The sequence below is a fragment of the Dipodomys spectabilis genome, unplaced genomic scaffold, assembly GCF_019054845.1.
Source record: "Dipodomys spectabilis isolate Male_0828 unplaced genomic scaffold, ASM1905484v1 ptg000147l, whole genome shotgun sequence".
NCBI classification, from domain to species: domain Eukaryota; kingdom Metazoa; phylum Chordata; class Mammalia; order Rodentia; family Heteromyidae; genus Dipodomys; species Dipodomys spectabilis.
The window spans coordinates 3,697,485-3,714,897 of NW_024870824.1; the positions used below are offsets into that span (position 1 = coordinate 3,697,485).

At 41.3% G+C, this 17,413-nt stretch overlaps 1 protein-coding gene and 1 pseudogene across 1 annotated transcript in view; one reads left to right on the plus strand and one right to left on the minus strand.

Moving 5' to 3' along the window:
- Positions 1–6,548: 6,548 nt before the first annotated feature.
- Positions 6,549–17,413, plus strand: part of Camk4 (calcium/calmodulin dependent protein kinase IV) — a 212,878-nt gene continuing 202,013 nt past the window's right edge. The window contains exon 1 of the mRNA XM_042691927.1: positions 6,549–6,857. Coding sequence (XP_042547861.1) covers positions 6,697–6,857 — 161 coding nt within the window. The 5' untranslated portion in view covers positions 6,549–6,696. The remainder of the gene's footprint in view (positions 6,858–17,413) is intronic.
- LOC122118077 lies at positions 15,958–16,326 on the minus strand (annotated as a pseudogene).

Genomic DNA, 17,413 nt, shown 5'->3' on the forward strand with positions numbered 1-17,413 from the left:
TCCTCTCTCCCCCCGCCTAAAGTTGTAAAGTTCGTTTTCAACATAGTGTCTTGTACATCTCATTGTTATAATGGATCAACCTGTATCCTGTTTCAGCATTTTGTTATTTCCCTTCCCTTCTCCAAATTAGAAAAATGTATAAACAAGATGAAAGGCACGGGAATCAAATAGAGTAAGAACAAGGGTTATACCCTGAGGGAAGAACATACAAAAGAAACAAAAAAATCACATAGTACATTATAAGTACATTAAAAAGAACAGCAACAAAGATAAATCTATGTCCCTATTTTGGGGTTCATTTCGCTTGGCATCATCTTATATGGTCATATGTACATAGGTTTTTACCTTTTCTGCTTGTCCTAGATAAATACTAGTTATTGCAAATAAGGGAAACCATGGGACCTGTGTTTTTTTAGGCCCTGGCTTACTTCACTTAATGTAATTTTTTATTGGACTTTATTTTTAGGAATGTCTTTTTTCTGTCTCTATTGAGACGATCATATGAATTTTTTCTTTTACTTTCTGCTAAGGTAGGTTAATAGGTGATTTTCTGGAATGTTAAGTAAACCTTGAATAACTGGGATTGACTTAATAAGATAATCATATAGTTTTTATACGCTACTTACTTTTCAAAAAATTAGTTTATGAGTATGTTGGCTTCAAGATTTTCTTCTTGATTGTATAATTGCTATACACTAGCTTATCTGGGCTTCAAAAGACAAGATAAGAACTGATGCACTTTTTGATTCTCTGGGAAAGTTTGTGTAAGATTGGTTTGCTTTCTGGTAAGATGTTGAATTTATAGGTGAAGTCTCTGAGGCCGGAGTTTCATGCTCACATAAGTATATGCATATGTGTGTATGTATGTGCACATAAAAATATAAAAATTTACAATTAAAAATTCAATGTTTTTAGGAGAAGTAAAGAACTGAGATTTCTGAGAATCTGTATGGTATATTTGTTTTCTACCTAATTAATTGCCCCTATTTCTAATGTTAATTTCACCATTTCGAATATAACCTTTTTTTCTCTCCTTTTTTCTAAATTTCTTGTGATGGACCTTGGATAATAGCAGTTCAAAGCCATAACATGTTAGAAAAGATGAATGGGCAGAAAAAGCCAGATAATCCAGCTAATACAAAGAGTTCTACTTATTACTTAGAAATCTGAGAAATTTAGAGTGCTCGGCTCATTCTGCTCTCTGAGAAGTGGAAATTGAAAGGTAATTGAAAGACAGAATACTGTGGCAATGCTATATGATTTTTAAGAAACTTCTCCATGTTAGTTTACAAAGTTAAGTTTCTTAGGTTTGCAGTTTGGTAGGTGCTTTGAGTGTGTGTGTGCTTGAGTGTGCGGGGCTTGAACTCAGGGCTGGGGGTTGTCCCTTAGCATTTTTGTTCAAGGCTAGCACCTTACTACTTAAGCCAGGCCTTGATTTCCAGCTTTTTACTAGTTAACTGGAGATGAGTTTAGCATCCTTTTTCTGCACAGGCTGGCTTGAATTAGATCCTTAACTCTCAGCCTCCTGAGTAGCTAGAATTATAAACAGCTCTCACTATTTCTAAAACAACATTTTTATGTCTTATTCTTTCATCTTCTGGAAACTCATTTTGGCGTACATTAGACAAAATAAAAATTTTATCTTAATGGTACTTTTCATATGTTTAAGATTGTTCCACAGCTTCTGGATTCTCTGTTCTACCTTTCACCTTGGATAATTTCTCTTGGTTTGCCTTTAAGTCCACAGAATCTTTCCTGAGTGTATCCAAGACATTTTTTTGCTTGTTGCTATTGTGGGATTTTTCATACTGTAAATTTCATACTGAAATTTCCTGCTGATCTCATACATTTTCACCTTTTCCATTAGAATTTTAAAAGTCATAATCATAGTTATTTTAAAATCACTGTCAGATGATTTTAACATCTCTGTCATATGAGAGTCTAGTTCAGGTTATAGCTTTGTTTCTTAGTAATATGTTATTCCTGTCTTGCTGTTCTGTTTGCCTTAGAAACATGTGTCAAATATCTTGTATCTTGTATTGGACAGTGGAAGCAGACAAATGGATTGTGTGCCTGTAATAGCCATGCCCCCTGGTTAGGCTCTTAATGTGGGGATGTGAGTTAGTCTAGTGCAAGTCTTGTTGGATTTGCAGCTTATTCATTATTGTCCCATATGCCTATCAGTGAGCCACATGCTTTAAACTTCTCTAATACTTTTCCTTAGGGTGGCAGCTGGTTTCCCTGAAGGTTATTTATTTATTTTCCCCCTTTGGTTAAGACCTTTTGTTTGTATTGCATGGCCTTGAGAGGGTTTGTCTCTTGCCCTTACAGCTCTCCTATTAGTTTCCCATTGTACTTCGTGGTGCATGTTAGCAGCCCTGTGGGTCTGAATCTTGAGGTCTGGCCTTTTCAGAGCTCTTGTTTCTCTACCTTTAATAGTGCAATGAGAAGGTTTTCCCTTTCCCTGGCTGCAGTGGGCTTTGTGCTGGTGACTAAACGTGGCAATGCTTGCAGGTAAGAGTTCTGTTCTGTAGGTGAGACAAGGCAGATGGCTTAGACTGATCGTGTAGGTGCTCACTACAGGTGCTGCTCTACTCTTCTTGGTCTGCACAGAGGTTCCCTGAACTCTCATCCAGCTGTTTTAATTACCTAATAAAGTCTGTGGAGAAAAGCTGCAGGACATGATAAAGCTTCCCTTACAAATATGACTCCCAGAGGCTCCACATTCTCTCATGGGTCCACACTCAATATCCTTCGATTTGTCTCTCATTTTTTTGGGGGGGGGGTCTGGTTGTGGGGCCTGAACTCTGGGCCTGGGCACGGTCCCTCAGCTCTTCAGCTCAAGGCTAGTGCTCTACCACTTGAGCCACAGTGCCACTTCTGGGTTTTTTCTTTTTGCTTATGTGGTGCTGAGGAATCAAACCCAGGGCCTCAGGCATTCAAGACAAGCGTTCTACCACTGAGCCACCTTCCCAGCCCATATCCTTTGATTTGCAACTCTTCTAACCAAATTCTAACATCCCTAGGTATGTTTGCCCCTGTAGAAAAGCACTATTATTCTTCATAGGTACCTTTCTCAGATTTTAGATTATTTTATTGTCTTATGACTTCACTTCTCAAGTGTTTGAGAAAACTCTAACACTGTGCTTTTGTTGCTGTCATTGTGAGGGTGCGTGTAATGTTCCTTGGTACAAAGAACTTTTAGTCTTGTTGATTTATACTATTTTATTTTTTCGTGTGTGTGTGTGTGTGTGTGTGTGTGTGTGTGTGTGTGTGTGTGTGTGTGTGTGTGTATGTCAGTGCCAGGGTTTGAAATCATGGCTTTATGTTCTCATTGGACTTCCTTGCTCATGGCTGGTGCTCTACGCCTTGAGACATGACTCTAGTCTAGCTTTTCACTGGTTAATTGGAGTCAGAGTCTCTCAAACTTTGCTCCCTGGGCTAACTTCTAATCATGATCTTCCAGATCTCAGCTTTCTGAGTGGCTGGGATTATAGATATGAACCCTTGGTGCTCAGCTGGAGCCAGGTGCTTTATCTAGCCACTTCTCAGCCATTTAATTTTTTTAAATATGATAGCTGTGTCTTCAGACTTAAAGTGTGTTCCATCTCTATTCAGCATTTATAATAGTGAATCTGCTATCTTCTACAGTTTGGTAAGAGAGTCTGTGCTGGGAATGGTTACCACAGTCATCTAGGAGCTGAAGAACTCTTTGTAGAACTTCAACCAATGTCTTGTTCACTGGCTTGTTTAGAATTATCTAGTATTCTGATTCCAGAATGTTTCTTGATTCTGTGTGAGAACTTTTTTTCTTATTGATTTTTCTTTATTCATGTCATAAATCGAAGTTTCAAATCCTTCCAGTCTTCTAAGTCAATTACTGCTTGCCCATATGTTCAAAATTTAGTTAACTCTACTTCTGTCTTTTAGTGTGTTTAATCTTCTGTTCTTTTTCTGATCATTTTAGCTGAGATTTGGGTAGAAAGTAATGATAAATCTTATTTGATTTCTGTTCCGTCTTAAAATAATACCTATTAATTTATATTTATCTGTTTTAAATTAAGAAGCCTCATAGGTTAAACAAAATACAATTGTACCTCCCCCATGCCACTTCAGTCTGCAAAGATACATCCTAAGACTGCCAATGTATACCTGAGCCACAGATAGTATTGAACCCCAGAAGCTGTACATTTTCCTAGATATACATATGGCTGATCTTAGGAGGTAATAAATGGGCGGTAGCTGAGGTAGGGATGATACACTAAATAAAAGAATGGTTCAAATCTGGGTGGCACAGAGTTGGACGCTTCAAGAGGTTATCATGTCATTTAAAACAGTAGAAACTTTAAAACTTAAGAATTATTTCTGGAGTTTCTTATTTAATGTTTTTGGACTGTAGTTTGCTGTGGGTAATTAAAATAACAACATGAAACATGCTCAGGTGTCACTCTCATCTTTTTCAAACTTCAATTAGTAGTGCTTTCACTAAATCATTTATGAAGAGGTGTCAAATGACTAAATGTATGACTGAATGAAAATACCAGCTTGATAATCAATCACCTTTGCGCCATGTAAAGGCAGTTTCTCTAGCCATTGCTTCTTTTTTACTTTTTCTTTCCTTTAGCAATGGCTAGGAGTGAGAGCAGGGAAAGACTTACCAGCTCTTTTAATGTAATATGTTTATTTTGTTCCTATGTTGTAAAATAGTTGCTCAGAATAAAGAAACTCAAGGACGGCACCCAGGCCCTGAGTTCAAGCCCCAGGGCTGGAAAAAAAGAATAAAATATTTGCTCATAATAGACAAACGTCCAGTGTTGTCCCTTCTATACTTGTCTCAAAGAGGCGTGAGTTAAATTAGCCCAGCAGGATGGGGCTGGGAGAGACAGTGGAGAATGATGGGGGTAATACTAAGACACAAACTGACATGTTTAATTGAAACCCCTTTGGGCAAATACTTAAAGATATGAATAAAGGCCCTAGCAAATACTTTATTCCTTCTTCCTGTCAATCCTAGAATTTACTTCAGAATTTACTTCAGACCACTTTATTGTCTTGCTTTGCTTGAGAGCTTGATTTTCTAACATTGAGGTTACTGAATTCATGTTCTGAAAGACAGTATCTTTCTCTCACTACACAATCCAGTACACAATGGAATATGTGTGAAACTACTCACACTTGCTAGTCTTAAAAAAATTTGCAAATAGAGCTTGTGCTTTACCCTTAAAAAATTGCCTATGAGGCTAAATTTCTATATTAATTTTGCATTTCCAATCATCTATGGCCAACAGGCTTAATCACAATTTGATTGGATATTTTTGGCTGTTGCTATGTCTCCAATATAGTGGGAAAGCTCTAAAAAATTTATCCAACATCTTAGAGGAAAATAAGGGTTTAGGACTAGTATTCTCAAGAAGGGAAACTTCCTGGAAAAAGTTTTGTGCATGCTAGAGAAAAGTCAGGGGAACAAAAAGACTAAAAGTAACAGCTATGAAGTAAGATTAAAGGGCTTCGAGTTATTTAGTCTGAATTCTGATGAGATAGCTAGATAGATTCGATTAGATCGATCGATCGATCTCGATAGATAGATGCTATATAGATCAGAACATAGTAAGCAGTTGCTGTTCATCTTTGCTGAAATCCGAAAAGGAAAAAAAAAAACGTTCCACAGCCGAGGTGGCCCAGGCCCTACCTCCAGGCAGAAGGTTGAAGTTGACTTCTCCTGGACCCTTCCCTGAGCACGCTTGTGTTGCTGGCCCTCAGCTACAGAGCCTGAACTGAGAGCACAGCCAAGTATGTGTCCTCTGAGAAGCTCCTGCAGAGCCAGAGACAGCAGCGCCACCAGCAGCGACCACAACAGCATCTACTCCAACTGAGGACTTCATCCAAAGGTGAGTGAGGTCAGCGTGGACCTAGGCCCTCCCGGTCCCCGCTTCCCCGGCTGGCACGGAGTCAGAGCCCTGGAGCCCCGGGGTGGGGGTGGGGTGGGGTGGGGAGGGACTCCCAGCCACCGCGTCTCCCTCCTCTGCACCAATATAATTCCTGGCACAGGTTGGAACAACCCATGTCTGGTTAGCTGGTGCTAGTTGGGAGAGACCCGCTTTAGGAGGGACGAGCCGCGCCCACAATGATCTGATGGGGTGCAGGGTGTGTATGTGTGTGTGTGTGGGGGTGTCCCCTCTTTCTCACCATTCACCGGGTGGGTGCCAGTCCCTCGCCTCGCTCTTGCCGCCCCTCGGCGGGCGGGAGGGTCTGTGTGTGAGGTGAGGGTCTGGTCCTGGATCCCGAGCCGCCCCAGGCTGGCGCGGCGGCAGCCACAGCCTGCGCGGGAGGCAGGGAGGCGGGAGGGCGCTGCGGGGGCTGCGTGGAGGGAGGGAGGGACCGAGGGAGGGGAGGGGCGGCGGGAGGAAGGCCCCCCGCCGGGCCTCTCTGGGCGGGCGGTGACTCGGGGTTCCCCCTGAGCGTCCCCCCCCCACCCCTCGCCCTCCCCTTCCCGCCCCGCCTCGCTCCCGCCACCCCCCCCCCTCCCCGGGGCGCGCGGGAGCCGAGCCGCAGCCCGGGCGCGGCGCCGCCGGTGGGTGTGCGCGTCCGCGCGGGACGCCAGCTCTCTCCGTCCTGCGTTCGCAGGCGACGGCGGGCGGCGGGGCTCCGAGCTCGGGCAGAGGCGGCGGCGGCGTCTTCTGGAGTCCCGAGGCGAAGATGCTCAAAGTCACGGCGCCCTCCTGCTCCGCCTCGCCCTGCCCTCCGGCCACCTCCAACGCGGCCCCGGGGGCCGGGAACCTCATCCCGGATTACTGGATCGACGGCTCCAACCGGGATGCGCTGAGCGATTTCTTCGAGGTGGAGTCGGAGCTGGGACGGTAAGACGGGCGGCGGGGCGGGGGACGGGCGCGCGGGCGCGGCGCGGGCGCGGCGCGGGCTGGGGATGCGCGCGGCGCGCACCTGCTCGTCCCCCCGGCGGGTCCCTCCTCTCCCCGCCTAGCTGGGGTCTGGGCGTACACCCGGGCTTGCCTCCGAGCTCCGGGCGCGCAGGCCTGGGCCAGGCGGCCCAAACCCAGACCCTCCCTCCCTCCCGCGGCCGCCGCTCCACGCACAGCTCTCGCCGCACGTGGGCTCTGCTTTCCTGATCCAAGTCAGGCTTCCAGCCGGCCACGGAGGGGTCCTGCGTGTCTGGTTAGGCTTGCTCTTCTCCTTCTCTTCTCTTCTCTTCTCTTCCCTTCCCTTCTCTTTTCTCCTCTCCTCTCCTCTCTTCTCTTCTCCTCTCCTCTCTTCTCTTCTCTTCTCTTCTCTTCTCTTCTCTTCTCTTCTCTTCTCTTCTCTTCGGCTTGCTCCTTCTCTTCTCTTCTCTTCTCTTCTCTTCTCTTCTCTTCTCTTCTCTTCTCTTCTCTTCTCTTCTCTTCCCTTCCCTTCCCTTCCCTTCCCTTCCCTTCCCTTCCCTTCTCCTCTCCTCTCCTCTCCTCTCCTCTCCTCTCCCCCATCTCTCCTTCCTGTTTTTCTTGAGTGAGGGTCGTAGGGGGCCCCTCCCAATCATGACATTATTAAATTAGATCCTTCCGTGTTCATCCACCTCTCCAAAAGCAAGTGGCACTAGAAATTAAACTTAAATACCAGCTTCCCTGCAGAGCGAAGGGAGGAATGAATCATTGAAGAGAGTTAAAGGCAGAATAATGAAGTAGCCTGGCTTTAAAGGGAAAGCGGCACAGGAGGGTCCAGGGCGGTGGTAATTAGTGAGAAGGCTGCTGCTCTTCTTTCATGGTCTGGAGTGATTTATTTAAATGATATATGCAGAGAACTGGCTCCCTAGGGAAGCTGACAAGTCCCTCATGCCTGGGCTGCACATCCAAACAGGTAGCAGTTTCGGCCTTGTGATGATTAATTCCACATGTCCTAATGTTTTATCCACTCAATTATTGTTTTCCCTCTTCGCTTCCTTCCTCTTGTCCTTCTTTCTTTTCCCTCTCATCCAGAGGCAAGGGAAACTTGTTTCCAATAGTCAGTTTAATTGTAGGGTTTATTTATTATTGGGAATCTGAAGGTGTACTTTCAACGATTAGCAGGTTGTAACTTCTTTGCAAGTTCATATGTCATCCTCTTTTTTTCTGGAACTACTTTAGTCGGAGTCGTTTACAAAAGGTCTTTCATGACCAGAGAGCAGGATTCTGGATGTGGGCGCACCCAGTGGGCAGGTGGACAAGGGTCAGTGCCTTCTCTCTAATTTGCTATTACTATGAAAGCTCATTGAGTACAGATTTTGGGCAAACGTGCAAAGCTTCTCAATGAAAATGTAGTAATTGGTTACTCAAAATATTTGAGTATGGGATAACACATCCTTGGACTTCCGTTTATTTATTTAGTTAATGTATGCGGGTCCTGGGGCTTGAATTCAGTACCCAGGTGCTGTCTCTGAGTGTTGTATTGCGCAAGGATAGCACTCTACCACAGCTTCATTTCAGGCAGTTTGGTAGTTTATTGGATATATGAGTTTCATTAACTTCCCTTCCCGGGTTAGCTTTGAATCATGACCTTCAGATCTCAGTCTCCTGATAACTCAGGATTTCACAAGTGAGCCATAGGCGCCAGGCATAGACATCCATTTTTAAATCAAGTTCCCCCCCCTCCCCCTCATCTGTTGTAAGTAGCTTGAAAGGAAATAACAATGAAATGTATGTTGGGGAGAAGTTTGTATTGCAGTGGTGCAAACTTCTGATTAAAGAGATGATCTACTTAAAACTGTTTACGTGGTGTTTCAGAGGAAGTCCCTGCTGAGGCTGCAGAGACTGTCCCAGTAGCAAATCTCAGTGCCTTCAAGTGACACTGGGTGCTCTAATTGGTTCTGCCCTACTATCAATGAACATTGCTGTCTTTAAGATTTGCCATCAAGAAAATGCATTGGATTTAGTAGAAAAGTGGGTAGAAGAAAATGAACTTTCATTTGTACACACATTAAGGGATGATGAACTCCACAGGGAACACCTAAGGGCTTCGAAGGATTTTTTTCTTTTTTTAATTTAAGGTGATGTTACACGTTGAAGCAAAGTTTTCGTGACAAAACCTATTTTATGTTGCTAAGTCTCTAGTCTTGATTATCTTAAGATCACCAAGTTAATAGATTTTGAGAAAAAGTTAAAAACCTGTACTTTGCTGCTTTTCCCCAGTAACATGTATTCTTATGTGAGCGTGCTCTGCAGATGGCAGTGTGGTGAATATAATCTCACCTATTTGGTTAACCCTTTGAGAAATGTTATCCCTCATCATCATCATTTTTTTTCAACAAAATCAAATGTAAAATTAAACTGGTACTCATTATTCATAATTTACAAAGAAAGCCAAAGAGTGCAACAGAACTGTCGTGGTAGATGTACCCTTCCTTCCTTTTTTTTTTTGGGTACTGTCGTGGGGTCTGAACTCTGGGCCTGGGCGCTGTCCCTCAGCTCTTCAGCTCAAGGCTAGCGCTCTACCACTTGAGCCACAGCGCCACTTCAGGCTTTTTTTCTTTTTTGGTGCTGAGGAATCAAACCCAGGGCCTCATGCATGCAAGGCAAGCGCTCTACCACTGAGCCACCGTCCCAGCCCCCTACCCTTCCCTCCTTAATCCATTACAAGTCTTTTCTCTCATTCTTGGTCAAAGCCTGTCAGTGGTGACTAAGGCAAACACACTTAATTCATTAGGACATAGCAGTCATTAAATGCTAAAAGCATAGTGCTTCTGGTGATGTCTGGTGCCCTTGTGGTTGGCTCCAGAGTGTAGACAAGCCCCCACAGATTAAGTTAATTGATGAGTTGTAGGTTCTTCTGTTGCAATTGTCTGTTACAAAGCAGTGGCTCCTGAATTCAAGAAGATTAGACTTAACCGCCATTTGGGCAACACACCCTCAAAGGAACTATATTTCCAAGGCTGTTACCATCAGGAAAGCCTTAGATGGTGCTCCTAAAGTCCTACGTTCACAGCACAGATGCACAGGCACCCCAGACCAGCATGGAGATTATTTTACTGGATTTGGGTTGTTTTAAAAAGTCAGGCAAACTGATTTTTCTAAAAACACGTTTGAAAATACCGAATTTCTTAGAGAGTTTGTCAAAATGGTTATAAAAATCATGATACACTAACAGATTCCATTCTACTTAAAAATATGAATTGGCCAGAATCCTATTCAGGGTTGCAGATTCTAGAGAGCAGTTGGCCTTTTGCCCAATGCAAATATGAGAAGTGGCTTTAAAGGCTTTTCTAATGGAGAAAGAAGTCTGCATCTGGAATCAATTCTGCCCAGTGGCTTGCCACATGGAATAACCACATTGACATAGCCTGCTTTGTGGTAAGGATTTGACTTACTACCTCTAAGCCCATGTTCTGTTTTTATTATGTCTTACATTACAAAATGTTTCTATCTATAACATTGTTTATGTCTGTGACAAAAGAAGACTGGGCTGAGTTATTTTGGAGTTTTTTTGGCATGTTATTATTATCATTATTATTAGTTTCTATTCCACTTACTGAAGTTTCTTTAGGCGAATGACCTTTAGAACCCACTCCCTCCAACTTGATTAACAATTAAAAAATACACTTACGTGACAACTCAATTGGAGCATAATTATATAAGAACCCTAGTTATAGACACTATTGCTTGTCAACTAGATAGATTTAGATAACGAAACATGTGTGGAACTGTGTGAGACAATTTAATAAAATCCTGCTTATTCTTAATACTGTCGATGTACTCTAATATTATTCTACTCTGGGCCGATTTATTATTTTGTTTTATGAAGCAAATATTGGCTGAACTCATGTGATTTAACATCCCACTAATGGATTGTGACTCAGTTGGAAAATTCTGTTTTAGGCCATAAATCTGTTTATGACAGATTAAACAACAAGGCAGAACCCTTTAAAAAAATGTCTTGCAGACTAATTGGCAACATTGGGTAGTGTCTATTTGTCGTAGCTCTGTAGAGAAAAAAATTTTCCCATTTTTGCCTCCATGAGCAGCTCTCACCCTATGGGAATTTTGGAAAAGATCTACTTCACATGGTGGAATATGGACTGACTAGAGACAGGTGTGAGGGTTGTGCTGGGAGCAGCCTCCCTGAAGAGGAAAGGAACTAGGAGTCCCGAAAAGCCATGTGTGCCAACAGCAATATACTCCCCTGACCCAGATAATCATCAGCAAGTGTTTCTCGTGAAGAAACATGGAAAGTCAGCATTCTCTAAGAGAAGGGCTATGGCCAGTGCACTTGGCTTGCCACAGAATTCTTGCTCTGGGTGGTTTTAAACAATAGTCATTAGGTTCTCACTGAGGAGAAGCTGAGAAGTTCAACATCAAGATGCTAGCTGATTCATTTCCCCGGTGAGGACCCTCTTCCGCTCTTGCTGATACCTTTCTGTGTCCTCAGAAGATACAGAGAAGGCCAGGGTGGGAGAGAGGAAGAGGGGGAGAGAGAGACACAGAGAGAGAGAGAGAGAGAGAGAGAGAGAGACAGAGACAGAGACAGAGACAGAGACAGAGAGACAGAGAGAGACAGAGAGAGAGCAATCTCTTACCTCATTTTATAAGAGCATAACTTCCACAACAAGCTCATGACCTGATCCTAAACAGAATTATCTCCCAAAGGCCTCATTAGAGGTTACAACTCAAAGTACTTTTTTTTTAGTGTGTGTGTGTGTGTGTGTGTGTGTGTGCACGTATGTGGTGAGTCACAATTCAGGCCACAGCATGGTTGGTGAAGAATCAGATCTTTTTTTTCCCCTCCTTTCTTCTTCTTTCTCTTTAGTCAGCCACCTTCCTAGACCTTCTCTTGACTGTTAACACCCACAGTCTATCCAGAGTAGAGGACTGGCCACTCATCCTGCTGCACACACTATCTTTGTAGCTTAAGCTCCTTGGGGATGGTGTAATTTTTAGCTGAGTAGGAATGAAAATGCACTTGTTCAGTCCCTGTCCCATTCTCTGGGAACCTAATTCTTTTTTAAAATATATTTTTTATTGTAAAAATACTGTACAAAGGGGTTACAGTTACATGATTAAGGTAATGAGTACATTTCCTGTCGAGCATTGTTACCTCCTCCTTTGTTTTTCCCCTACCATCCCTTCCCTCCCCACCTCCCCAACTGCTCCCTCCCCACTCCAAGCTGTAAAGTTCATATTTGGCATAGTGTCTTGTACATCTCATTGTTACAGTGGGTCAACCTGTATCCTTTGGTGCCCTGCATCTTGTATATACGTTTTTCTAATTTGGGGAGAACCTAATTCTTTTCCCAGTTGTTGACTGAGAAGCAATGTCAGATTGCAAATGGCAGAGTAGAAACTGGAAGTACGTGAGCTCTTTGCAAGAATACTCACTGCTGGCTTTCCGGAAGGCAGAGTCTGTGGGTTTGGCTTATTCACTATTTGTCTGGCACAGTGCATAATACTTAGCAGGTGCTCAGCGAATGATTGTAGAGTGAGAATTAATGCGAATGGAAGTGGCTCAGGCACAGCAGGTGTACCCCCTTCTTTTCCAAAATCTTGGTCCATCTTGGTCTTGAGTTTGTGGTGACCCTCACTCTAGTGACCTGTTTAATTTCTTCCTGAAACGTCTGTGCTGGGGACCCTCACTTCAGTTAGCATTTGCTTCTTTCTTCACAGTGTTGACAATATTGATAACTGTCACCTCTTAGCTCGTAGCTGTCAAAAACGATGCCATTGTTGGCAGAACATTTTGTGATTGTGCAATAAAAGGGATTCAGTTTCACCTTCACAATCTCTTCAGTGCAGGTGTGTCATAATTAGGAGCTAAATCAGGTTGAACTTAAAGGCACGACATGCTTTTGAGCTATAAGGTCCTTTGAAGTGTTTGGCAGAACACTCATCATAAAGAGCCTTCAAATCAGTTGAAGACTATAGTAGGGTCGTTGCTTTAAGAACACACTATTTTTCCATGTTTAAATTCTGTTATAAGGATAAAAATAACTCCTGAGTTTGAAAAAAAGGAGAGGCATACAGGTACTGTCTCCTTTTAAACTGTTGAGAAGAAAGGAGAAGGGGAGGAGGGGGAAGCAGGACAAAATGTCTTCAAAGAGCTTTCTTTTGAACTTTGCCCTCAGAAATACATATTTGGGTTTTGTGTTTGCAATAGTACTTTCAAGAATATATTGAATGTTAGCCAAATGAACTGTTTCTTTTTTTTTTTTTTTAAGAATTTTTTTCTTTTCTTCTTCTTCCTCCCTGTTTCTTGTCCTGGCTGACAAGTAGTCTTTGACTATTTTTAAAAATTCCCTCTTGGGAAGGCTAACGTAACTAATAAAAAGAATATTGATTTTTAAAAATTTCAAAATGAGACTTGGTCTGTGGAACACAGTGTTTAACTGAGCAAAGAAGCCATACTATTCAAGACAAGACATAACTTTTTAATGAAATCAACAACAGCTGCAGCATGTTTTACTCACATTGCATTCATTGTGACCTTCATTATCTTTTCATCTATTTGTAACTGCAAGTTCATCTGAAGATTTCATAACCCCAATGGCTAAATTAGAAAGTGAAGGCTAAATATTAATGACACAGTATTAACACACAAAGGACACTGACCCTTCAGTACAGTTCATTCCCCCCCATTCCCCATTCTTATTACAAATGCAGGGCAAAGGTTGTGTGGTTAGAATACAGCAGAGAAAGGTTTAGGTCAGGAGTTTCCTCAGTTGTTATCTGACAGTGGCAAAGATCACAAAGGAAGAAGCTGCCTGGAGAGAAGGTGGTTGGCAAGGATGGGTAAAGGGTAATAGCTACAAAGCTTTCTCTTTTTCTCTTACTTTGGGTCCCACAACTTAGGTTCTGTAGTAATTCTGGGCCAGGTAAATTTTTGTGGTTAGTGCTGTCCTGTCCAGCAGTTTCTCTGGCCTCTATCCACTAAGATCAGACTTACTCTGACTTCTGATAATTCAAAGTGACTCTAAACATTGTCATAAGTGTCCTCTTCTCCTACTGTTGTATCTGATGCTTGAAGCTGGTTGTTTCATGACATTATTCCAGTTATGTAGACAGAGGACAACAATCAAGTTGCTAGATTTTTTTTTATTGTGAAAATACCGTACAGAGGCTAGATTTTTTAAAAACTTTACTCTTAAGCATCTGTTCCAACCAGATGTTCCTCCTATTCCTGTATAATGTCATTAAGATTTCTGTCACGGGTTGCATGCTACCTGTGCAATAATTAATATTTTTATTTGAATAAGTGTATCTTTATCAACCTAAATTTACTTATAGAGAATGTTTACTTTCAGTAACTTGTAAGTCATAAATAAAAATAAATTGCATATCCATAAATGGAGGCAATATAAAAGTCAATGACAGCAAAAACATGACAGTAATATTAAATTGTTGTAGAAAGGTTTGCATACTAAAGACTGTAAGCTTGAGGATTGTTCTCTTGCTAAGGAGAGATTATCAAAGATTACAGGGTTATAACCATAGTAGCACAAATTGGGGTTTTCTTCTTGATGCAATCAGAATAATTGAAGAATAATTGAATGGAGGATGTTCTTTCTTGATCGTGTGTTATTTAATTCCATGTCTTTTTGTCACCTAAAGCCCCTCTTGGTTACAGAGAAGACCTTTTGAATATTACCAAGACAATGTATGTTGGCAGTGTGTGTTTGTTGCAGCATGGGGCTGGAGTGTAAATGAAGGTGATAAATTACACACAATTTGGCTGCCAAGCAAATCTGTAGCTCACAGAAAATAAACAGATAAATAAATGCTTTCCTACACAAGTCTACTAAAATTTTGTCCAAAGCCTGGATTTGGAAATTTCTAATGTATGTATATTCAGTTTTACTAATTCTTTTTCTGACTTCATCAAAAAGAGGTATATTTTATTGATGTCAATTAGATGTATAAGGAAGTTTCATTTTTAATAAGTCCATTTATTTTACTGTGCTTCTTGATCATAATCACTCGTCTTCCATTTGTTCCTCCTCCCTCCTCTCCCTTCCCAAACCAGTTGAAGTTTCCTCTTTCCATTTTCACACAGTATGTTTTGTATACATTTTTCACTTCCCTTCCCTTCCCACTTGTTCCTCCCCCTCCCCATTAATGCCTACACCTTTGGCAAGAACTGTTTCCACTTTTATTATGCTTTTTGTTAAAGTTCATGTTAATTATTGAAAGGGATGTTAGCACATTACCTCACACATGTATGTACCATATTTTAGTCAGAGTAATACATATATATGCATACACACCTATATATACATACATTTGACCTTGTATATGACTCTGTATATATTTATATTTTAGAATATCCTCATATGAGGTAAGACATATGTCCTTTTTCCTTCTAAGCCTGGCTCACTTTATTTAATGTGATGGTTTCCAGGTCTATCACTTTCACTACAGATGACAACATTTCATTCTTTATGGCTGAATAGTATTTCATTGTGTATGCATGCCACATTTTCTTGATCCATTCATCCATTGTAGGGAACCTAGGCCCTTCCCATAGCTTGCTTATTGTGAATAGTGCTGCAGCGAACATGGGTGTACAGCTACCTCAATGATACCCTGACTTGCATTCCTTTGGGTAAATGCCCAGAAATAGTATTGCTGGATTGAATGGCAATTCTAATTTAGTTTTCTTTCAGGAATCTCCATGCTGACTTCCATAGTGTTCACACTAGTTTACCATCTTACCAACAATATAATAATATAATAGGGTTCATTTTCCCCTCTGTCCTTGCATGCTTGTTCATGTTTGTATTCTTGATGATGGCTGGATTGACTGGAATGAGGTAGAATCTCAGTGTCATTTTGATTTGCATTGCATTTGCTTTACAGCTAGGGGTGTTGAGCATTTTCTTCATGTATTTTTTTCTTCATGTATTTATTGGTCACATGTAATTCTGAGAATTGTCTGCTTATTTTCTTTGCAGATTTGTTAATTGGGCTTTTGAGTCTTTGGGAGTTTAATTTTTTTTTGATGATTCAAATGTAATGTTTATTACATGTTTATTACTGTGCCCATTATTAAAATAACCAAAGAAAAATCAATTAAAAAAATGCCCAACTGTCAGTCCAGGCAGTATTGACGTTTCACTTGACTGGTTCATGGTAGAGCATAAATATGTGGGCATCTGAAGCAATTCCTTACAGACCCAGCTTGGTTCTCCTCCAGTGTCTTCTCTTGGAGTTGTACCTGATTTTGTTACCAGTTTTCATCCGAATCTACTGGGGAATGGGGCAATTTTGCTTTTGTTTCTTGGCCAGAAACCGCTTGATTCTGAAAGTCTTGTGAGAAGACATGATGAGAAGCTCTGGAAGGCACAGTAACCACGATGACGAACAAAAGCTGAAGAGTGGGAGTTTAATTTTTAAGAGCCTTGTATATTCTGGTTATTAGGCCCTTATCAGAGGTATACCTAACAAAGATATCCCATTTTGTAGGCTGTATTTAAGTGCAGGCAGAGTCTTGCAACTAGAATAAAACAGTCCAATTTTTTTTTTTTTTTGGAGACCCTATTCAGAATGTTAAAACAGCTCACATTGTCCTTTACTTCAAAAACATTCAACACTTAGTGAAATTGCTGCTTTGACTTAAACATTGATCTTGTGAACATAAGTGAAGTTTTGATTCCATATTTCCTAACGTTTATTCTTATTTCATAATTGGATGGTTAAGGGATTACACCACCATAAACAAAGGGACTCAAGTGAACTATACTATGTCGGGAGGACTCTGCCCTTACATTTGGATATCTTCTGAATACAAAGCTTGTTTGCACTTACTTTCAGTTTTGCTGTTGTTTACAAAGATCCATGATATTCTACAGGATTGTTCACTTATGGAGCACATTTTACTTTTGTCCTATTTTGGTTGTTTTTATTTATAAGAGGAATAACATGGTGAGAATGTTATGAAGATACTTCAATAATAGGACTGAAAGGGGGAAAAAATCCCTAGAATGACCTAGAGATATAAGTAGCAAAGCAATATTCTCACAGTGGCAATTCTGATTGAAAGGACTGAAATGACTTCATGGGAAAAGGGTGGACCTTGAAATAGGTCAAAATCTTAACAGAGACAGCTCAGCCAAAGGGCATTCTAAAGCAAAATCAAAAGCAGCAGAAAATGCAAGGTATATATTTTATTTTGCAACTGCCCCCGGCAAAACCAAAAAAAACCCAACAACAACAAAAAACAAAACAAAAGAGAATACTCAAGAGCAGAGAAGTTTAGCCTACAGTGAAAGTAAAACACAGGAATGGGTAAGAAGGGAAAAATAATTCAAATACTGCCTTATGGATAAGGAACAGTTTTAAACAAAAGAAAGAGAAAAAGAAGCAAGCAAGGAAGCAGACAAACAAATCTACAGCTTATGATTAGACAAGAAAAGGAAAGTATAGAATTGAGATTGGTTACATCACCCAGGAAAAGAGGCATCAAGTAT